The sequence below is a fragment of the Euleptes europaea genome, chromosome 9 (genome assembly GCF_029931775.1).
Source record: "Euleptes europaea isolate rEulEur1 chromosome 9, rEulEur1.hap1, whole genome shotgun sequence".
In the NCBI taxonomy this organism is placed as follows: domain Eukaryota; kingdom Metazoa; phylum Chordata; class Lepidosauria; order Squamata; family Sphaerodactylidae; genus Euleptes; species Euleptes europaea.
The window spans coordinates 82,368,015-82,392,514 of record NC_079320.1 but is presented as its reverse complement, the minus strand read 5'-3'; the positions used below and the strand labels follow the sequence as shown (position 1 = coordinate 82,392,514).

General features: G+C 46.2%; 1 protein-coding gene across 1 annotated transcript; it reads left to right on the top strand.

Annotated features, from left to right (window-relative positions):
• Positions 1 to 24,040: 24,040 nt before the first annotated feature.
• LOC130482848 (putative 60S ribosomal protein L39-like 5) lies at positions 24,041 to 24,282 on the top strand. The gene has a single exon (XM_056855721.1). It carries the CDS (start codon positions 24,093 to 24,095, stop codon positions 24,246 to 24,248), a length of 156 nt encoding a protein of 51 aa, XP_056711699.1. The 5' UTR covers positions 24,041 to 24,092; the 3' UTR covers positions 24,249 to 24,282.
• Positions 24,283 to 24,500: the final 218 nt, after the last annotated feature.

Below are 24,500 nucleotides of genomic sequence, written 5' to 3'. Positions count from 1 at the left end.
TTGTTTGGATTATGCATGCTGTTTCCGACCATCAGAGGTCGCCTCGCTCTCCCCCTGTGTTTCCCTGCATTTTGCCCACTTTTTCAGAGACCAGTTTCATCATGAATTTGAAAACACGGGTGAAACTCAGGGGGAGAGCTTATGAAATGGCATGCATAATCCAAACAAAGACCTGAAGTCATCAGAGAGGTGATGGCAAAATAAACAGCCGTGCATAGAAGGCCTTAAGTAAACATGAGAAAGCACTCCTGTTTCATAAAAAAATTAAATTCTTGCTTAAACAGTGAAAAAAGGAGGAATCTGGAACTTCATGATAGGCAGGAGAAAATATGATGCCAATAAGGCATTTGGCTTGCCATGAAGGTGGGTAGAGTTACAGAGCAGGCTCTTTGAACACTTCAAGCAAACACTGTCTCACATACAACCTAGCCACATGATAGCAATTGCAATAACAAAGCAAGCTTCAGAAAAACCCATAAATGCATGTTTTCAATAAGGAAGTATTCAGCAAAAGAAGGAAAATGGTAGCGCTGCTTCTGCAAAGCCAAATCAAAAGGCCTTCCCCGGGCCTCTGAAACAGTGCAGTGCTATGTGCAGAAACCTATCGGCACAATCTTCTTTGGTGGCAAGATTGATGTACTCTGATGGTTGGACAACATCCCTGTCAACTACATTACCCGACAACTTATTCCCCCAGTATTAAATTATTTAGTTAGTGCATTTTACTCCCAGGTTTCCTACAAGGAGCTCAAAATGGCATACATGGCTCTCCCATCCTGCATTTTATTACTGTGAGATAAGTTAGACTGAGAGAGAATGACTAGCCCAAGGCCACCCAGTACACTTAGGGGTTTGAATTCAAGTCTCCCCTGTCCTAGTGCAACATTTTAACCACTGCAGCACTATGTGATTTTTCTCCCTCTGATATCTTTCACCCTTGTCAAACTGGAACACTATGCAGTACATGCCAGACTTTGTTTTTCTGTGCTGTCAAGTCACAGCTGACTTATGGTAACCCCATAGGCTCTTCAAAGCAAGAGACCTTTGGAGGTGGTTTGCCATTGCCTGTCTCTGCATCACTACCCTGGTGTTCCTTGGAGGTTGCCCATCCAAATACTAACCAGGGCCAACCATGCTTAGCTTCTGAGATTTGATGAGATCAGGCTAGCCTGGGGCTATCCAGGTTAGGGCATGCTGAGTACCAAGGAATAATAATTTTCCTTATAATTATTGTTATGATTTTTTAAAAATGGGATTTTTATAAGAAAAATGTTGGAGAAAAGGGTTGATTTGTTTAGATTTTTATTATTTAATGTCTAGTAGGGCTTTGCAAAAAATATTTTTTGGGATTTTTTGGGTACGGGCTTATCAAACCTGGACATTTTTTTTAAATTCAGGAAACCAGATTTTGGGCTACTCTGGGCTATGCAACAAAGGAGATAAAACAGAGATTTAGAAAATATGACTGGGAGAAAGTGTACTATGAGGTGATGGCCACCCTCATTTTAGGGAATCAGTTTTACTTATTAAAATACCTGGAATGTGGCAATTGGAATGGAAAAAACTATATAAGGAATGGAATAGACTATATACCTGGAATGTGGCAATTGGAATGGAATAAACTATATTATATATGAGTATACTTTCCCGTAGTGTAATGGGGGTGTTATTTCAGTAAAAACCCATATCCTGTCACTAAGACAGATGATAATGTCCCAAGACGGCACAGAGGTAGGAGCAAGATGCTGTCTGGTGACATCAGGGCCCTGCGGGACCTTAAAGAGTTCTGCAGGGCCTGCCAGACAGAGCTTTTCCGCCAGGCCTATAGTTGAGGGCAGCTGCGGATATTATACTCCCTATTCCCCCCCCCCTTTTGTATTATATGTTGGAATACAACTGAGGGGGTTTGCTTGGTAAAGTCAATAGAAAGTGGAGCACCGTCTTGAGAGTTTTTAGCTGGAATGTTATTTTTATCATTTTAAATTCTGACGGTTGATGTGTATTTTAAATGATGTGAGCCACCCTGAGCCCAGCCTTGGCCAGGGAGGGCAGGCAATTTTTTTTGAATAAATACATAAATAAAATCTCCAGATGTTTCCCATTCCAGAGGTGGCAACCCTAAGTTGTGGACTAGGGGAAGAGAGGTTTAATTTCTCCCATGTACTGTTGATCAAAATTTCCTAACCAAATTATTGTTCTTCTCTGGGTCTAACAACAGACAGGCAAAGAGAGGGTGGCTATCTCTTCTCACTCCTTTTATGAGAGCACAGTGGAGGTATTAATTTTGGTGTAACTGAACAAAAGGAAAGATCCCCCCTCCCCAATTAAAACTGGAGTCCTGAGAAGTGGCTATTACCCTTTCTAGAATGCTCTGGAAGATCTGTTGATGGCTGGACCCTAAACTGGAATCTAGCAGTCTGAATAATAACTAGCTTAGAATATTTCTGAATATCTCCAACAGTTGTTAACCCCCCTCAACACACACGGCATATTAGGTATAATGATATTAACAGCAGCATTTATGACTTGGATTTCACTTCGTTAATGTCAAAATGGCCATCCCTTTCCCAATATAACTGCCCTTGCCAAAATCCCAGATTGTCTTCTCACTGACAAATGTTAAAGGTTTCATCCAGTCCTTAGCGTTACCGACAGGCCTAGAGAAAAATGTCCTGTCCCTTTGTGTGTGTGTAAAGTGCCGTCAAGTCGCAGCCGACTTATGGCGACCCCTTTTTGGGGTTTTCATGGCAAGAGACTAACAGAGGTGGTTTGCCAGTGCCTTCCTCTGCACAGCAACCCTGGTATTCCTTGGTGGTCTCCCATCCAAATACTAACCAGGGCCGACCCTGCTTAGCTTCTGAGATCTGACGAGATCAGGCTAGCCTGGGCCATCCAGGTCAGGGCATCCAGGTCCCTTTAATAGAGGTTTAATGTGCAGAAGTGGGCTGCTGAAGCTTTTCATGGCATGGTAAATAATATTTCATTAAGCCTCTGTTAAAGGGACAGGACATGTTTCTCTGAGTTTCATTGAAACCCAAGACCCTGTCCTCCATGACTACTCTCCTGCATTGGATATAGCTATCTCCACCTACTGCTTGATTCCCTCATAACTTGGTTCTTAGCTGCTGCTTCTCCTGTGTATCAGATTGTTCATTCAGTGGTTCCACTTGGGACAATACCTTCATTCTATTTCTTTACACCTAGCATGTTTTAGATTTTTAGCAGGCGCAGCCTCGCTGTTCCCTATGGGGCAAACAACTTTTTAGCAGGTGCAGCCTTGCGGTTCCCTATGGGGGCAAAAAGCCCTGCTTGAAGGGGGGAAAGCCATGAAATGGCTTTTTTCCCTTCAACGGCAGAGGCGAAATGGCTTAGGAAAAGGCACTGCTGCGCCTCTTCCCCGCCATTCCCCTACACCATCAGCTCAGGAACGGGCTGTTAGGATCCATCTTGAACATCTGGCATTTCTTGTTCCATATATGGTAACAGTCTTTGTAGTAAGATTTTGGGTATCACTTTACTTGTGTAAGAAATATGATGGTCTGAAAGTTGCTGCAGTGTTTTCATTTCTTTTGGATACAGGAATAGTCTTTGCTCATTCTTCCTTGATAATATCTCTGGTTTCAACCCACAATTCTTCTGCCTCACATTCACTTGAACTTAGTATTGCAAATTGGTTCTTTACATGGTCTTTAAACTCTTCAGGAATGTTGTTTAGATTCTATTTTGGCACTGTGAATGTTTTGGTGTTTTTCTTCAGCTTTATTCTAATTTTCAATATTAACAATTCATGGCCTGTACCACAATCAGCTCCTGGTATTGTTTTAGCAGAGAGAATAGAGCTTCTCCATCTTTAGCTTCTGGTTATGTAGTCTATTTGATTTTTATATTGGGCATCTGGTGATGTCCATGTATACAATCATATGTTTGGTTTCCTGAAACATGTGTTTACAATGAACAATTTGTGTCTTCACAGAATTCTATGAGTCACTATTCTGCTTCCTTTTGTGCTCCTAGCCAAAAGCTTACAACAATATTTGATTCTGCTTTGTTTCCTGCTTTTGCGTTCCAGTCACCTATGATTATCAAAGCATCTTGTTTATGTGTGTGATCAATTTCTTCCTGGACACTTGCATGAATGGGGCTTACTCCCAGGAAATCATAAGGACCCTTATCTGAGTAGACTTGCCTAAGATGGGTCCCAAAGAGGCAACTGTATCAGTTGAATATAACTGGCAAGGTGACTGCCTGAAGTCAAATGGGAATTAGTTCTCTTTGAAGGAATTTAAACAAGTGCCGCTTCCAGCCCTAAATTCTTGCAATTTATTGCCCCTTTCTGTCTCCAGAAAAGCTTTTTAGCTGCACTATCAAGACCCACACACATTGCTGGCAGGATTAATTCACTCTGCCGCACTGAGCTTTGTGACCTTTTCAGATGTAAATTGTGTTATGCATTGTTGAAGAACATGTAACTGGAAAACATAAGTTCATGCCAGCGGAAACAAGCTGCCTGAAAGCGCTGTGGTGAAAGCATAGTTGTTTCAGCAAGCATTTAATTATCCCAAGTGATATTAATCAACCCCTTGGCTTTGGAACTCATCTCTCACTGTAATTTAAGGACATGTCTCCATGGGAGCTCTCCAGGTCCAATTTTCTGGTCTGATCATTAGTGTTAAGCTAGAAGAGAAGGAAGGGAGAGATTCAGAATGCAAGTACAAGATATCACTTGTCATCCACCAAGCCAAACACAGGTATGGCAGTTCACCAGGGATTCAATACGTCTCCTGTATTTTGCTTCCTGCCTGAGATGTCAAAAAAAGAGAACAGGGGGTAGTCAAGACACTGGCGGGACACCATATATACTGGAGGTCTGCATTCAGCTTCATAGATCACAAGTTATTCAGGTCTGCCAGCAGCTTGACAACTAAAGAAATAGGAAAAAGGGCCAACATTCCATCAGCTCAAGCCATTGGGCTGTAAAAGTTCTTCTTCAGTACAAGCATCAGTTGTCCATTCCTGGGGGTGGCTTGATAGATAAGCTCCCCAAGTACTCACATAATTAGCGTTGCCAACCTCCAGGTGGTGGCTGGAGATCTCCCACTATTACAACTGATCGCCAGTCATCAGGGATTAGTTCACCCGGACAAAATGGCTTCTTTGGAAAGTGGACTCTATGGTATTATACCCTGTTGAAGTCCCTCCCCTCCCTAATCCCCACCCTCCTCAGGCTTCACCCCCAAATTTATTTATTTATTTTATTTATACCCCACCCTTCCCAGGCAAAGACCGGGCTCAGAGCGGCTCACGTAACATTCAAACATATATTAAAATAGCATAAAACATTTAAAACACAAGTAAAACAGCCCTATACAATCCTAAATAGCATAAAAATGGCAGTCCCCACATTGTAACATAGAGCTACAGTGGGGCGAACAGGTGGATAGACACCCCCATAGGTGGTAAAAGGGGCAATCAGTAGTGGAGGGTTGGGGAGGCCAGCGTTTATAGAAAAAGGGACTGTAGCTGGCCTCAACCATAAGCCTGGCAGAATAGCTCTGCCTTGCAGGCCCTGCGTAACTCTCCAAGGTCCTGCAGGGCCCTGGTCTCACTGGAGAGACTATTCCACCAGGCACAGGCCAGGGCAGAAAAAGCCCTAGCCCTGGTCGAGGTCAGCCGGACACTTTTCGGGCCGGGGATCACCAGAAGGTTGGTATTTGATGTCTGTACAGTTCTCTGGGAAACATACCAGGAGAGGTGGTCCTGCAGATAGCTCCAGGTGCAACCCAACATGATGGGTTGGAAGGCAATCAGCTGTGTGTCCAATGGCCATATAGCAAAAGGATAACAAGATGCAGCTGTGAGCTGGTAGTAAAACCAGGAGATGGATCAAAACACAGGAGGGCCATCCTATATTTATGGTAGCCTGTTTTGGCCTGGTCAGCCATGTTGAGATGTGTGACATTACTGTCAGCAATGCTGATTCTGTGACCTTAGGCAGATGATGAGAGGGAGGGCATTTTGGTCATCTTCTGGTCACTAGGGGTGTGTGGGGGGGAGGTAGTTGTGAAATTCCTGCATTGTGCAGGGGGTTGGACGATGACCCTGGTGGTCCCTTCCAACTCTATGATTCTATGATTCCCTTTATTTCAATTCACCATTGGGCTCAGCTAATGCAAGTAGCTGTGCTGAGAACTTCATGGCGAACATGCTCTCCAGGGGAACATGTGTGTGTGTGTGTGCCATCAAGTCACAGCTGACTTATGATGATGACCTTGGAGGGTTTTCAAGGCAAGAGACATTCAGAGGTGGTTAGCCATTGCCTGCCTGGACTCAAACTGAAGAAATTCATATTCAGAGCCAGATGAATATGGTTTTGGGGGACATCAATAGTCACAAGTTAGACAAGCCTTCAATAGGAAAGGGTTTCAGGTTATTTTTAAAGGTGTATATTTTCAAAGGTTTTCTGGAGAGTTTTCCAATCAGTAGCACATGTGCAAAACAGTTATATTAAAAACTGAAATATGATATGGAACTGGAAAATTAGAGGCAATGATTCTACTCTTGAACCATTCTTTTGATACTTTCCAGTACCTGAAAATGCTGTAGTATATTTCTATAAAACCAACTAGTATCTAACATTACTGCTCTAGTGTTGGCCAACAAACAATTCAAGTACAGACACCTACTTTTCCCTCTTGTGCTCCCTTCCTTTTATCCAATGCTAACTGTATTATACCACATATGAACAAGCAATATTTAGTAAACCACTAATCACATTGGAAAAGGACTATGCATCAACAGGCAACAAGTTACACAAAATGACAAGCCCCAAATGAAGCAACAAAAAATTCAATAGTAGTAGGATGATATAACTAGTGTGATAAAAATAATGTACAACAATGAAGGAAATTTTGTTACTAAATATTGCTTGTTCGTATTTACAGCCTAGTACTGTTCTTTCATATAGTACCTCGAGGTTGGCAACCCTATCAATCAAGGAAGCCACGCTCCTCAGTTTGCAAGTCCTGAGCAACGCTGTTAGCAATAGGACATAGATTCAAAGGGTCGCCATACACCAGAAGTGACTTGATGCCCCTTAACACACACACACACACACACACACACAAACACACACAACCTATGGCATACCACAGCATATTAAGCCCATATTGGGAATTCCTCCCCTCCTATAAAAAGACCACTCCAGCCCCTTCAGTTTCTGAACTGGTTTAACCTCTAATACTGTCCCGTGGTGCAGAGTGGTAAGCTGCAGTACTGCAGTCCAAGCTCTGCTCACGACCTGAGTTCGATCCCAATGGGAGTCAGTTGCAGGTAGCCGGCTCAAGGTTGACTCAGCCTTCCATCCTTCTGAGGTTGGTAAAATGAGTACCCAGCTTGCTGGGGGTAAAGGGAAGATGACTGGGGAAGGCACTGGCAAACCAACCCCTAGACAGTCTGCCTAGTAAACGTTGGGATCTGACGTCACCCCAAGGGTCAGGAATGACCCGGTGCTTGCACAGGGGACCCTTACCACTGCTTGACAGTTGGCTCCCCTCGCAGACATTTGGATCTTTACCATCCTTCCCCTCTGGAACCTTTGGCACTATGGAGTGGGCTTCCTCTGATAGTCTCCATACCATCCAGATCAAACATGCCTTTCTCAAGGATCAGGTGTAGTGTAACTTTCTTTGGCACGTTCCCATTTTCTGCTAGCTTATTTTCTCCTCAGATCTCCCTTCTATAGACAGGAACTCGTAGGCAGGACAGCTAACAAAGTTTTGTTTGTATGCTGCATATTTGTCACCTATTTCATGGCTTGCAATAGCTTGACCATTCCATTTTTGCCAGTTAGATCTGGTTCAGGAAATGCAAAAACGTTTTCTTTTTCTTCAGAGAAGAGTTGTTTTTCTTCTGAGTATTGTTGTTCCAAGTTAGGAATAAGAAGAGGAAGAAGAGTTGGGTTTTATACCACACTTTTCTCTACCATAAGGAGTCTCAAAGCAGCTTACAATTGCCTTCCTCCCATGCCTCATCAGGCACATGAGGTAGGTGGGGCTGAGAGAGTTCTGTGGCTAGTCCAAGGCCTTCGAGACTTTAAAACCTTCAAGACTTCGAGCAGACTTCATGTGGAGGAGTGGGCAATCGAACCCAGTTCTCCAGATTGGAGCTGTTCTTAACCACTATACCCCACTGGTACATACTGGACAGCACAGCCTGGATTTAGTTAATTGCCCTGGAGACACAAGTTTGCCCCCCCACAAAAGGGAATACTCTGAGTATTGTGGGCCCCTAGGGTTGTTGAGAAAAATAAATCGGGAAACTTCGGGTTCGAGTTTATTGGCCTTCCCTCCTGCCCGGGAAAACCTGAATGCTGAATTCCCCTATACCGGTAAATTCCCATTGCTTATCACTGGTGAGAAAAAAACGTGTCAGGTTAATTTCTGTGACCCAGATCTCACGGCTAGGTGCGAAGAGAAGGAGGAAATGCTTTAATGAGTTCTTTCTCACCAGTGATAAGCAATGGGAATTGTTTTTGCAAAGCTCCTGGGGGGCATTTTTGCAGGTAGAGGTCCCAAATTTTCAGGGTAGCTAGAAGGGACTCTCCTTGCAAGAACCTCCAAGTTTGGTAAAGATTGGGTCTGGGGGTCTGGAAGGGGTCACCCCATCCTCCTCCATTGAAATGCATTGGCAAAGTGGCTGTGTTCAGACTCTTTAATTGGATTTTTGCAATATATCTCAATGGAGAACCGGGCTTTAAATGGTGGGAAAGTTCACCCCACACCCCCATAGAGTCAAAGTGTATCACATTGTATCTATATGGAGGCACCGAGTGAAGTTTCCCACCCACCGTTTAAAGCCTGGTGTCAGGCTGCTATCTCGGTTTCGTTATTGCCTCTGTCTCTGCGCTGTACTGTCTGGCCCTCAAGGTCGCATACCTAGGCCTGGGAACTCAGCTCCTGGGAAACTGTATTCAGCCTATGCTTGTAATCTCCCGCCTTTTCTGCTTTATATTATCTCCCAGCTAGTGAGTCTCTCATAGCTGTCATTTTATTCGTTTGCACTGTATGCCTATTTGACCAGTAAAAGCCATCTGCTTGGACTCTATATGACTTTGTGGTGATTTCTGGTTCTGTGGGCCAAGGGCTGACATTATGACAGCTATCTCTTCACCATTCTACTAGCCAGGCTGGAGCCCAGGAGGGTTCGCCTGCCACTTGGATGGGAGCTGTGCAGCTCTCCAGGTGATCTACTACCCTGGAGCCCTTCTCTGAGGATCCTACTCTGTTACAAGACTTAATCGCTGAACTTTTCCGGACTACCCTAGAGGTTTGCCGCTTGCGGAGACTGGTGCAGACACAGTGGCAGTCTCTAAAGGGGGTTCTCTGGATGTTAACTTCGGAAGCTACTGATACTCGTTTAGACCTTCAGGATTTTGATCAATTACTGGATGATGCCCGGTTGGCATCCGAGGATTTACAAGTACTGACTGAACTTTTGGACAATCTCATCTCTCGGGAGTCTCTCCCATCCAGGACGTTGACGCGCTCTGTTACCCGGGAAAGTGCTACGATGGCAGGAGCCGCGCCGGAAGTTTTTTCCCTGGTACCTAATGCAGCCGATTGTCAGGCTGAGGCCAAGCGGATTGCCGTTCACACAGCTCTCCTCCTTGTGGACTGTACAAAGGACACCCCGGTGGCCACCTTGGCCCAACATTTGGCCTCAACATTCGAGGCCGATGCGCCCGCAATTGCAGTCCGGCTACAGCCACTACTGGGCGGGGGCCCCGATCCCATACTTGCACTTCTGGAAACGGAGCTGTTACCGCGTGTTACTGCAGCTATAGCCCAAAGACTTGAGAACGCCAAGGTTCTTGCGGATAAGGAAGCTGCTGAAGCAGCCAAGGAGGCCGAGGCTCAAGCTGCCAGGGCTAAGGAGCGGGCACCAATGGACACCCGTCCCAAAGACAGAACAGGGGGCCCGTTAGGTCTCTCTTTCTCCCCAATTTTTGCTCCGTCGCGCACAACCCAACGCGCACGCCGCCTTGCTGGCCGACGTCAGGATCCAGAGGAGTCTGAGGAAGAGAACCTTTATGAAGACACCTCTCAATGGGCCACGAGTTTTCGGACAAGTAAACCTCAGCGCACTGGCGGCCCAGGTGAGGACGTTTACCTCTTACATGCCCGGAATCGGGAACTCTCCGACCGTGTCGATCAGCTCCAAGAACTAATGGAGCGTATGCTTCAGGACAATAGACAGTTACAACAAGCTCTCTTAGCCCAGGCACAGCCCGCTCTACCCCCGGGTCCGGGGGTTCCCGGCCAGCCACCCGCTAACGTGCCTGTTCTGCCTCCGCCTCCCGGAGCTCCCGTTGTACCGCCACCCGGACCGCCTGTTCAACCGGTTCAGCCTGTACCCGGACCTTGGAAGCAACTCAAATTGAGAACTACTTACGATGGGTCCCTCGAGACTCTACCTTGTTTTTTACATCAAGTGGACAGCTATATGCGGGAACAGGGACAATTGTTCCCCACAGAGGATAGCAGGGTGCGCTATGTGGCTTCCCTTCTAACGGGTAAAGCAGCGGAATGGATGGTCCTCCAGTTCGACACCCGTTCCCGCTCTATCCGTACCCTCAACAACTTTATGACTGCATTGCGGAGGAGGTTTGAAGACCCCTTCCTGGGGGAACGAGCCAAATCAGAACTGTTACAACTCAGGCAAGGCTCCACTCCGGTTCGAGAGTTTGCCGATGAATTTCAGAGACTGGCGAGTAAAATTGTGGGATGGCCCGAGGCCACCCTAATTCATCATTTCAGGGAATCCCTACACCCTGATATTCTGAACTGGTCTTACATGCGAGGGGATCCTGATACTCTTGAGGGATGGATCCTGTTAGCCGAGGAAGTGGAAAGCCGCCGACGCTATGTTTCCCATGTCCTCCAAAAGCACAGGGAAAAAGGCACCCAAAAGCCTCAGCCCAAGGCGCCACCGCCCACTCCACGGAATCCCGCACGCCCGCCCCAGGAACGGGAAGACCGGTTTCAGAGGGGGGCCTGTCTTATTTGCGGAGGAATGGGTCACTTTGCAGCTGTCTGCCCGCACCGCCCGGAAACATCTCGCCCCAGCACGACAACCCGAGCCAGAGGTCGTCCACCACGCAGAGGCACCGCGGCCACCCGCAGCGCAGCGCCGGCAAGACCCACACCCTCTGCACTTCACGTTGGAGACCCGACCTCCCTGCCTACTACTGATGACCCTGCCGGGTCTCGGATTACAAGTGCCCCATTGGGGGACAACTCTCCATCCTCGGATGAAGGAGACCCATGGAATTCTCCAGCCTTAAACCTAGAATCTCCCCTCGACTTGTCAAAAAACGGCTTCGGTCTGTGGTGAATGGAGCGTCTCCACAGACCTCTGCAGATTCCCCTGCTAAACCAAATGCTCCCACTAAAATCAAGGAAGTGGACACCACTGTCTACGTGGACGCAGTTCTACAACACCATAAAGGTGGCCCCCAATTGCCCGTCAAAGCACTCATTGACTCCGGTTGCTGTCGCACTCTCATAAGCGAGGCCACTTTTGCTGCTCTCAAAGCCGAATCTGAGGCTTTGCCAAACCCTGTCCAATTTGCCCAAATGGACGGGAGCGATTTCCAGGGGGGTCCAGTTGATCACCGAACCGTAGGGGTAGCGATGGGAATTGGTTCCCACTGGGAACAAATAGACTTCACTATAGCCCCTATCCGATTTGAAGTGGTCTTGGGAATTAACTGGATTAAAGGACATAGTCCCAGTATTAATTGGGAAACAAACACTATCTCCTTCGCTAGTCCCACCTGCGACCAGCATCGGCAGAACTTTGCTCTGCTATATCCGCCCGTTCCAGCATTAACCTCTACTGCCCCAGCACCACCGGTTCTACCTGCTGTATACCGGGACTTTGAAGATGTCTTCGACCTTAGGGAATGTGATGCCTTACCCCCCCACCGGGCCTCAGACTGTGCGATTGAAGTGGTAAAGGACTGCACATTAACCAAGAGTAAGATTTACCCTATGAGCGCTTCCGAGCGCACTGTCCTCCGGGACTTTTTGGACAAAAACCTCGCCAGAGGGTTCATTCGCCCTTCGAATGCCCCAAACTCGGCCCCCGCGTTTTTCGTCCGGAAAAAAGAGGGCGACCTTCGCCTGTGCATTGACTTCAGAAAGCTCAATGCGGTTACCCAGACCAACGCCTATCCTATCCCATTAATATCGGATATTTTGGGACAATTACAGGAAGGCCGTGTGTTCTCTAAGTTAGACTTGGTGGAAGCCTACTACCGAGTCCGTATCCGCGAAGGGGATGAGCACCTCACTGCCTTCTCTAGCTGTTTCGGAATGTATGAATTCCTTGTGATGCCGTTCGGATTAAAAGGGGCCCCGGGGGTCTTCATGCAACTCATCAATGAAATCCTACATGACCTTCTATATCGTGGGGTGGTGGTCTATTTAGATGACATTCTCATTTATTCGAAAACTATGAAAGAGCATGTGGCTCTGGTCCGGGAAGTTCTGCAACGCCTGCGTGACCATCAACTTTTCGCAAAACTAGCTAAGTGCGAATTTCATCAAAGCAAACTCACGTTTTTGGGATACATCATCTCCCACCAAGGTCTTCGCATGGACCCCGCCAAAGTCCAAGCCGTCCTCGATTGGACTCCCCCCACCAACCGTAAGCAAGTACAACAATTTCTGGGATTTGCAAACTTCTATCGGGGATTCATCCCTAACTTCGCCCAGGTGGCTCTACCCATTACGGACCTACTGAAAACTAAGGGAAAAGTAAGCTCGGCTGCCTTGCCCTCCGCAAAAATCCTATGGACTGAGCAATGCCAAGCCGCTTTTCTGGCCCTCAAACGCCTCTTCACTTCGGAGCCGGTGCTACGGCACCCAGACCCAAATCAAATGTTCATTGTGCAAGTCGATGCTTCCGATGTAGCCATGGGAGGGGCTCTCCTCCAGCAAGGACCGGATGGTCTTCTTCACCCTTGCGCTTACTTTTCAAAAAAATTTGCGCACGCTCAATTAAACTGGCCCATCTGGGAGAAAGAGGCCTCAGCAGTTCATCATGCACTGACTCTATGGCGGCAATTCTTGGAAGGGTCTAAAGTCCCCTTTGAGGTTTGGACCGATCACAAAAATCTAGCTGCCCTCACGGGGTCCCATAAGCTGTCAGCGAAACAACAACGGTGGGCGGAGTTCTTTGCTCAGTTCCGTTTCACCCTGAAGCACGTCCCTGGGAAGCAGAACGTTCTCGCGGATGCCCTCTCCCGTTTACCACAATATCCGGTAAAACTCGAGAGACCCACCAACTCTCTGTTCACCCCTATGCAACGGGGGGCCCTACCTGTGCTGGCTGTGCAAACTCGATCCCAGCATCAGCACGCCTTACCCAACTTACAAGCTCTGCCAGCCCAACCGGCTGCCCAGCCGCCACCGCAACAGACCGGCGTTCCCGCCCTTCCTACCCCTCCTGCCGCCCAGCCGCCTGCAGTCTGCGCGCCGCCGCACGTAAGCACTAGCCCCATAACTGTTTCTAAGATCACCATGACCGACGGGGGGGCCCCCTCCAAAATCCCCATCTCCGAGTCCTTTTTAAATGTCCTTCGGGACCAGTGCCTTTTAGAACGCTCCGCTCATACCCTACCTCCTGGTGTTTTGGAACAGGGAGGGTCCTGGTACAAGGACTCGAAATTGTATGTACCCAAAGCTCTCCGGAAGGACGTTTTACATTTAGCTCATGGAGCCAAAACAGCTGGGCACTTTGGGTTTCTGAAAACCCTTCACTTATTGCGCAGACAGTTCTGGTGGGGGGGAATGCGTTCCGACATTGACTCCTTCATCCGCAGCTGTCCCGTTTGTGCCGCTGCGAAACGATCGCAGGGCAAACCCCCGGGACTGCTACAACCTCTTGAAACGCCCAGCAAACCTTGGGAAGTGATTGCTATGGACTTTATGACTGATCTCCCTCTCAGTGGGGGTAAAACTGTGTTGTGGGTTGTTACTGATTTGTTTTCTAAACAAATACATTTGATTCCATGCGCAGGGATCCCCTCTGCTCAGAAACTGGCCCGCCTCTTCGTGACGCATATCTTTCGTTTACATTCGTTTCCGCGTAAGATAATTTGTGACCGCGGAAGTGGTTTCGTTTCTAAGTTTTGGAAAGCTTTCCTCAAGTTGGTGGGAGTGGAACAAGGGTTGTCTAGTGCATACCATCCTCAAACTGATGGTCAAACTGAACGTGTCAATGCTGTACTTGAATGTTATTTACGCTGTTATGTTAACTACCACCAGGATGACTGGGTGGAACTGTTACCTTTAGCAGAATATGCCTACAATAATGCCATGCATCAATCCACAGGTTTTAGCCCATTTTTTGCTGTGTATGGACAAGATTTCAGTCCTATTGCTCCTGCAGATGATGTAGAAGGGGAGGGGAACCCCGACATTGCCTCCTGGGCACACGCCCTCCGTACCACTTGGCCCTGGCTCGTTAGCAACCTCGACCGGGCCAAGCGTAAATACAAAGCGCAAGCTGACAAACATCGCTCCCCCGGGGGTGATCTGCAAGTGGGTGCTTTGGTTTACCTTTCCACCAAAAATCTCCGTTCCACCCGTCCGTGCCATAAGCTCAGTGCTAAATTCATTGGCCCTTTCCCCATCACCCGGGTCATAAACCCTGTCACGGTGGAACTGGCTCTCCCCAAATCCTTGAGGCGTGTGCATCCTGTTTTCCACATTAGCCTCCTCAAACCCCATGTTGCTTCTCCACAGTGGCATCCGGATCCACCTCCTGCGCAACCCATCATGGTGGGGGGGGGAGGAACACTTCGAAGTCTCCAAGATCCTTGACTCCCGTGTTCACCATGGCAACCTGCAGTATTTAGTCCGTTGGAAACATTTCCCCCCTGCCTATGACGAATGGGTGCGCGCACGGGATGTCTCTGCCCCTGACCTCGTCAACGCCTTTCACATTGCTTACCCGGATAAGCCAGCCCCCTTGCGAACTGGGAGGGGGCCTTGAGGGGAGCAGAATGTCAGGCTGCTATCTCGGTTTCGTTATTGCCTCTGTCTCTGCGCTGTACTGTCTGGCCCTCAAGGTCGCATACCTAGGCCTGGGAACTCAGCTCCTGGGAAACTGTATTCAGCCTATGCTTGTAATCTCCCGCCTTTTCTGCTTTATATTATCTCCCAGCTAGTGAGTCTCTCATAGCTGTCATTTTATTCCTTTGCACTGTATGCCTATTTGACCAGTAAAAGCCATCTGCTTGGACTCTATATGACTTTGTGGTGATTTCTGGTTCTGTGGGCCAAGGGCTGACACCTGGCTTCTCCATTGAGATACATTGCAAAGATCAGATTAAAGAGTCACAGCCACTTTGCCAGTGCATTTCAATGGAGGAGGATGGGGGCGACCCCTGACCCAATCTTTACCAAACTTGGGGGTTCTTGCAAGGAGAATCCCTTTTAGCTACTCTGAAAATGTGGGACTTTTACCTTCAAAAATGCCCCCCCAGGAGCAGCAGAAATACGTTCCCGAAAAAGCTGGATTTTAATCCGGCTTTTTCAGGAATGGTAAATCCTGCTTTGCCAACCTCCCGGATTTTGCAGACTCAGGAAGCCCAAACCTGAATTTTACTGAATTTGCATTTAATTTGTATTTTTCTGGTTCGGTTTTTACCAAATCAACAGCCCTAAGTGCCCCACATATGCACCTCTGTTTTGATAACAGAACCAACTCAGGTGAGCACTGCCTCTGGAATATCTCACCACTCTGACCTGTTGGGATGAATATGTGTTCCAGTAGAAAAGGGATTACATCCTTGTTAATGTTTAAAATCAAATATAATCCATCTCATTACAGTGTTCATCTATACAAAAATACATGAAGGTTATAGATTAAAATGCACAGTCCTACCAGCCCCTACCCTGTAGGGATGAACTTTTGCCCAATTTTTTTTTTTTTTTTAGGGTTCCCAATGCTCTGAGGTGGCAGTTTGGCATTTATGCAATTTTATACCATTCAGATGTGATTTATATACAACTCACAACAATAACATTAAAATTGCATAAAGGAGAAGAGTTGGTTTTTAATATGCCAACTTTCTCTACCTTTTAGGGAGAATCAAACTGGCTTACAATCACCTTCCTCTCCCCACAACAGACACCTTGTGAGTAGGGCTGTCAAAAAAAAAAAAAATTCGGTACAGTTTGGATTCGGCCGAATTTGGCCCTTGTGGGTTCGGTACGTGCCGAACTCCCCCACTTCGGATCCGTTCAATTCGGCGGGAATTCAAAGTTCGGAAAAAAATTCGGCCGAATAAAGCCATTAAAAACACAACCGCCTTTCCGCGGCTCTGGGGGCGGCATTTTTGGGCTTAGAGGTCCCAAACTTTCAGCAGAGCTTCAAAGGATGTATATTGAAAGACTCCCCGAGTTTTGTAAAGATTGGGTGAGGGGGGGCTGAGATATGGGCCCTGAAAGGGGTCCCCCCCACCCTTAATGTGTATCTCTCAGCAGAGCTTGCCGCCCACGCACAAAGCTCCCAGCCCCGACAAACAGCTGATGAGAGCAAGGGCGGGGCAGGTGCTAAGAACTTTGCAAAGCAACACAACTGAAAAGCAACACCTTTGCAAACATGCAAAGGGCGGGGCAGGTGTGAAGAATTTTGCAAAACAATACAACTGCAAAGCAACACAAGCACGCAATGCAACACCTTTGCAACAGTGCAAAGCAACACCTGACAAAGCAAACCATGGAAAGGGACAGAGGCAGCTAGCTATGCATAATGAGCAGGAGGGGGTGGAATTTCTCCTTTTGCATTGGACTTGGGACCAGGCAGATGCATTCTTTAAGTCACCATTTGAAAACCAGTTTTGAGCAAGCATCAAAATAACCTAACTGATCTTATGAATGAGGAAAAACCTGAAGAATAAAAATGAAGCCCCCTCTCAAACCAGGGAGAGAGAGACTGGAGGGGGAACACACACCCCAGGCAGAACCGGCAAAAGCCCCCTTTGGCTTCCCCCCCCCACCCACAGAAACTGCTCCCTCCCCACACACACACACAGACTCTGCTTTCCCCCCCCACACACACAGAAAAGAAAAATTATAGATTAAAGCCCCCAAAGGGGTCTTACTGTGGCTGTCTTCTGTTCCAGCAGGAGGGGCTGGGAGGCTGGGTAATCCAATATGATTCAATTTGTATCCAATATAAGATCCATATGTATGCATCTCTCGAGGGTGATCCATTCATCCCAATAGGGAAAAGGGGAAAGCCCATATCTCGGGGGGCCCTGACCCAATGTTTACAAAACTTGGGTGGTCTCTTAAAAAGCCTTGACTGAAGCTCCGCTGAAAGTCTGGGGTCGGCACACCCAAAAATGCGCCCCCTGCAGCCACGGAAAGAGAAAAGGGGGGGAGCCGATATTTCAGCCCCCACTGAACCCATCTTTACAAAACTTGGGTGGTCTCTTAAGAGGGATTCTCTGAAGCTATGATAAAAGTTTGGGGGCTGAACCCCCAAAAAAGCACCCCCTGCAGCCACAAAAATTGAAAAGGGGGGAGAGGAAAAAGGGGTGGAGCCCATATCTCGGAACCCCCTGACCCAATGTTTACAAAACTTGGGGGGTATCTTAAGAAGCCTTGTCTGATGCTCCGCTGAAAGTTTGGGGTTGGCACACCCAAAAATGCGCCCTCTGCAGCCATGGAAAGAAAAAGGGGGGGAGCCCATATCTCGGGACCCCCTGACCCAATGTTTACAAAACTTGGGTGGTCTCTTAAGAAAACCTGTCTGAATATCCCCTGAAAGTTTGGGGTCTGTACCCCAAAAAATGCGCCCCCTGCAGCCACGGAAAGGAGTGAATGTGCACAAGCACCCCCTCACACACACATGAGGATTTCCCTCTCTCTCTCTCTTTCCCTGGCCGGCCGCACATCAGCTGATTCCTCCAGTACTCAATCCTGACTGATTGGCCAGAAGAAGACCCAGCTTGGCCACCAATTGGCCGGGGGAGGAGAATGCTGCTTACTGAAAGTTATGCTGCTTACTGACGGCCCCGAATTGGCCGAATTTATTCGCGAACTCCCGAACTCGCTGAATTCGGCCCCCCCGGTTGCCCGCCAGTTTTGAGTTCGGTTCCTCCCGAACTAAAAACCGCCGAATCAAGGGAAATTCGGCTGATTTTCAGTTCGGGCCGAACCGAATTAACAGCCCTACTTGTGAGGTAGATGGGGCTGACAGAGCTCTAAGAGAGTGGTGACTAGCCCAAGGTCACCCAGCAGACTTCATGTGTAGGAGTGGGGAAACCAACCCAGCTCACCAGATTAGAGTCCACCGCTCATGTGGAGGAGTGGGGAATCAAACCCAGTTCTGCGGATTAAAGTCCACCGCTCTTAACCACTGCACCATGCTGCCTGTCATTCACACCAAACTTTCAGGTTGGAGTTTTCTACGAGGGCAGAACTACATGTTATCCTCAAAATGGGCAACCCTCCAAAGGCACACACCTCATGTTGCACATTTCCTCACCACTGTCAATCAATGATGTGAAAGGTGCAGCGGGGGTTTATAAGAAGACATGCTTACTTTATGGGAGAGTGGAGACCCCCAATATTTTGAGTATAAATTATTGCAAATTACATTGGGTTTTAAAATCAGACCCCTTGTAGGCTTGAAAACCGATCTGATGGTGTTCATCAGATGGTGCATTTCCCCTCTGTTTTTTTTTTTTTTTTGGTCATTTTAAATGTTAACATATTTTAATACCCCCCTGGAGAAACGTCAGGATCACAGATAGGGTTCCTAGGTTGCTTAGATTGGCAGGCGATTGGTGGGGATCATGCACGCATGGCTGCACTGATGCAATTATGTAACTTCCAGTTTATACCCAGAAGTGCCGCATCGCATCAGGCTGCTTTACCACTCAACCCCCCTAAACACTAGTGTTTTGGGGGCTTGTATGGCTAAGCAGGCCTATCTCGATTAGCTGGTATAAACTGGAAGTGACATAATCGTGCTGTCGTGGCTGCACACGTGAAATCCCTGCTCCAGCTCCGCCCCCAAAACTTCCCACCAGAGGAGAGGGGGGGACCTTGCAACCCTAATCACCAGAGAAAATCTTATTGAAGATTTCCTGGGTTGGTTGATGGGTGGGTAGGAGGGAAAGAGAGAAGGAAGCAGGGAAATGTGAGGATATGAGAGTAGCCAAGAGGAAGAAAAGAGGAGGTAGTGTGGGAAAGGGGATGCAAAAGAAAGTGAGGTGCCCCCCACAAACCCTTGCAGGTTTCCCACTGTACAAATGGGTCCAGCCCAACATCCCGAATCACACACATTTTTCCCAAGGAGAGGTTGCCAGGGGGCAGAAGGAGGACATGCTGAAAACAGAGGGGCAGATAAAGGTAGGTTTGCTGGTGGGTAGGTGGGCAGGTAGAAGGAAGCAGGAAAGGGGGAGAGGCTATGGGGAATTCAAGGAAGGGAACGAGGAAATAATGGGAGAGGAGAAAATGAGATGCACCCTGCAAGTGCTTGCAGATCCCCTGTTTCTCTGTGTGTACGTGTGTATTTCCTACTCTACCAGAAATTGTGTTAGCCTTTAAGGTGCTACTGCTACTGTACTCTTGCTCTTTTCTACTGTATTTCACTTAATAAGGGTTTAAAAAATGTGGGAACCAATTAGTTAAGCACAACCACAGTTGGATTCTCCCTTGCCTCTTTCAGGAAACTCTTGAAGTCCTGCTGGTATTCTGCATCCTTTTGCTGGCAAGATGACTAAAAAGCACATCTGGATTTGCAAATTCATTTTCACCCTGCACATTTTTTTGTATTACTATGCTGTCATGCTTAATATATATTTGAAATTACTGAGTCCCATAGCATTTGATCCGCAGGAAGAAGACCAAGCATGAGATTCTTTGAGTCCATAAACAGCAAGGGAGGGGGGGTGATGGGTATAATTATTTGTATAGCTATATAAAATGTTCTGCGTACATTGCAGCTGCTGATAGATTTTATTACATTTTCCAGTTAAGGGCCTTACTGCATCTGCAGGCAAGATTTATTATATTTAGTTTTACTACTTCTTGAATTCAGTATATTTTCGCATTTGTTGCTGGCTTATTTAATCAGCGATCACTGAGTCTATATCACAAGCTGGCTCGCAAGGGATAATTATGAATAATTTCACCTGTTGCTAACAGCCCTGGCAGTCAATTTTGATTGTGACTGTTCCTAATACTTCCCAGTGTTCTGCAGGTGCTCCTTATTAAATTTGTAGAAGTCTTAAGCAGGAAAAATATATGAAAGCATATGAGAAGAGGGCCGTCAATGCAAACAGCTGGTTCCAGAAAGAAAATCAAAGAACAGCTTCTAATTTAACAGTCCCGCAAGCAGTTTTTGAAGTATGGCAAGACTCGGTGTTTGATTCATTTACTTTTTTTTTTTTTTTTTTGGCACTGCCATTCTAAAGTGGCGGTTAATCAAGTGATTGAAATCTTTTGTCCCCTACTTTATTACGATTAAACTACAGCACCAATCACTTTGATTGTTCCTTTAAAATGTATTTATTTCTACAGAATCATCGGTGTATATAATAGTGTATTGTGGATCAAGGAAAAAGGAAGTATATAGCCTCAAAGAACTAACATTATAGAGTAATAAATATGGGAGATAAAATTCTCTCCCACTGGGTTTAGCCACTGAGGCCCCAACTGTGGTTCCATTCTTTTTAGATGTTCGCTTTGGAAGGTGGACTCTATGGCATTATAAATCTCCAGGTATATCCCAACCTGGAGCTGGCAACCCTAGTCACAAATCATATGAATCAGTCATAAATGAATGTTGTGTTTGAATAAAATCCTACACTTCTTTGTTCATCTAAGTAGTCCTTAGTGATTCTAATAGCTGCTGATCAGTTTGAATAGGCGGTGCCCCCGTGCAGTTTTGCAAGCACTCAAATGCAAACCTGTCTGTCAGGCATTCATGGCTGTTTGGCACAAACCATTGAAGATGGTAACTTTGACAGATGACAGTTCATGGAGAAATTCACACCTTCCCCATTTGCAGCTTCTCTGAATGTTTGCAGGATGCAAAAGAAACATGAGTCCAAAGTCCGTCATATGATGTGCCAGCTAGTCTGCTGAGTGAGCTATATAAATGGCAAAAATTGGTAGGTGATAGGGTTGCCAGCACCGAGTTGGGAAATACCTGGAGATTGTGGGGGTGGAGCCTGAGGAGGGTGGGGTTTGGAGAGGGAAGGGACTTCAATCCCAAAGAGTCTAATTGCCAAAGCTGGATATTAGGGGGAAATTTTTTTACAGTATGAGTTGTTCAACAGTGGAATCAACTGCCTATGGAGGTGGTGAGCTCCCCCTCAGTGGCAGTCTTTAAGCAAAGGTGGGACAAACAGTTGCCAGGGATGCTCTAGGCTGATCCTGCATTGAGCAACGTATTGGAGTAGATGGCCTGTATGGCCCCTTCCAACTCTATGATTCTCCAGGGGAACTGATCTCTGTTGCCTGGAGATCAGTTGTAGTAGCAGATCTCCAGCCACCACCTGGAGGCTAGGCAGCCCTACTTCCACTCCAGCATAGGTTCAACAGTCAAAATTAGCACACACACCCAGTTCGGGGGGGGGGGGGAGTTGATAAAAGTTGGTCATCTTTTATCCTTTCCTAGAGAGGAGTTCATTTTGATTAGCAAAATCATGTTGTGGTTCAAGCCTTTCTCCCCCTGTGTTGCAGCAGAGATTCAAACTGGGGCTTCCCCAGCTTGTGGCCTTTTCAAAATTCTGGGAAGACCTTTTTGTGACTCTCCCATGTCATCTCTGGGTTGGTTCTCAGGTAGAGTTGCCAACCTCCAGGTAATAGCTGGAGATCTCCTGCTATTACAACTGATCTCCAGCTGACAGACATCTGATCACCTGGAGAAAATGGCTGCTTTGGCAATTGGACTCTATGGCATTGAAGTCCCTCCCCTCTCCAAACCCTGCCCTCCTCAGGTTCTGCCCCCAAAACCTCCCGCTGGTGGCAAAGAGAGACCTGGGAACTTTAGTCTTAGGTGTATACTTCGCAGGGACGTGCTAACCTACCTAGGGTTGTCTATGATACAAATTACATATTCAGAAGTATGCCCAAAATATTTAAGTGAACAACTAATAAAACATAACAAACCTGTAAGAAAAGGCCCTAGTATGCTGGAAACAGCAGGGCCCAGTAACCAGAGGTCTGTCTTAAATTGGATTTTCAAAATCTACAGCTCCTATTTAATGACTCTCAAATCAAACCTTCAGAGAAATTTCTCTAATAGTGTTTGACTTTAAGTATATCTAAATCTGCAGGATATGAATCTTTTCTTGATTGTGAACCAAGGAACAGATTTGTTCGTGGCATTCCCATTTTTATCTTAAAATTTTCTTGAAAGCTTGTTTAAATTACTCCTAATTCGAGCCTGACACTAACGCTCTTGAACCCTTATTGCTAGGTCACATTTAGAAGATAGCCTCCACTTTCCCCAGTTGCCATCGATCTTAAAGCGAGATTGTAAACATCCCATAAAATATGATTTATTGTAAAACAAATGAGGTTTTCTATCTTACATCCATTTCTTCTCATTGAGTTTGGTGGTTGTTGTTGTTGGTGGTGGGGAATTATTGCAAGGTCACCTTGCAGATGACCTTCATCTATCTGATTCAATTTCTAACATGATTAATCGCTTGGAATTTTGAATTTCCATTGCCCTTTATCACCTCAGTTTTAGAAGGTCACTGAGTTAAATAAATAACAGGGGTTTTTTTTACCCAGAGGGAAGCTGAAGACCACTATCTTGTTATCTCCCCACTGCATTAATAGGTACAGAATTCACTTCATCCAAATTTCTTCCTGAATTTTGGGGTCTGAGCTTGCTTGATAATCTTTCCAGATGTACCAGCGATGTGTTAATGAACAACCGTAATCCCATTCTTAATATCTGGACTTTGTTGTGACTTGTGCGCATGCATAATTTATAGCAATATTCAGTGCATGATCTTTTCTTTTTTGCAGATGGCCAGTGCACAGTATTGCTTGTGTGCATTGATTAAACATAGTGCAAAAAGGAAACTTGATGTGATCCAGCTACTGAATAATGTCAATACGACAGCTGAAACATAACACGATACCTGTATTTGACATCTGGTGACGGTAAAACAGGAGTCTTCCATCTTGGGCCCCCACGTGTCGACATTATGAATTGGGGGGAAAGGTATCAGAAAACAGCCAATTTATTTTCTAAGCACTCACTTATAAATAGCAAACCAATACCAAATCAAGTTAAGTGGCACTCGCCCACCACTATTTATATTCCACAGTTCAGCCAGATAACATCTGCGGCACTTGTGAAATTCAGGGAGTATTTTTTCCAGAATTCCAGAATGCAGCCGCCTGTGTTGATTTCTGAGAGCGGTCAAGCCTAACTAGTTTGCCACACCACAGCAACACAGGAGGGAAAGCATATGTGTCTTTTAAAGGGCATTGTCTGGATATATACAAAAACAGAGGGGGGAATTATATACTGGGGAAGGTACATATATATGTCGCCAAAGATTATTGTTTTGTGATGCAGTTTTTAATATTTGTAATTTGAATTGTATTTGGATTTTAATTGTAGCTTTTTTGTAATTGAGAGGGATAATTCTATACACAGATCCCCCCCCCAACCTTTTTGGTTACATTGTCTGGACATATACATCTCCAAAAAAGTGAAATTACATTCTTATTGTTACAAATCAATTAAACTTTAGGTAAGGTTTAGGCCTCTTTCCCCTTTTTGCATTTTTTAATTGTAAGAAAATGTATAGGTCACCATACATGTGGTTCATTTTTTTACTTGCACTGAAGAAAGAAGTTAGGAAGGGATAATATTTGGTGACGGTAGGGTGGCAGACTTAATTCCTTTTCTCTGCCTCTTCTTAAGGTGGAGCTCACAGACATTAAACTCCTAACTAAAAATTTCATGTTCTGGGGCCTCTCCTTTCTCTCTTCCTCTGTGACATTGTGGTGACTGGTGGGCAAGTCTTCGCCATGTCCTCCCACAAGACATTCAAGATCAAGCAGTTTCTTGCTAAGAAGCAGAAACAGAACCGGTCCATACCGCAATGGATCTGTATGAAAACTGGCAATAAGATCAGATACAACTCCAAAGGGAGGCACTGGAGAAGGACCAAGCTTGATCTGTAAAGAGAAGTGGCTCAAACCCTTGTGACATGTCTTGTCCTGCATCAAGACCTCAGAAGGCTGTTTGCTACCAATCTGCCACAGCCAGCTGACTCACATTGTGCATATTTTCTTTTAAAAACCTTTATTTTCACAAAGAGTTTTTTGAAAGAATTAAAACCGAATAATGGAAAGCTTTGTATGCAATTAGAGTTCTTTTAGTTCTCAGTGCATCTGTGTTTGAAAAAATCTTGTTGCTGGTGGAGAGAGGTTCAT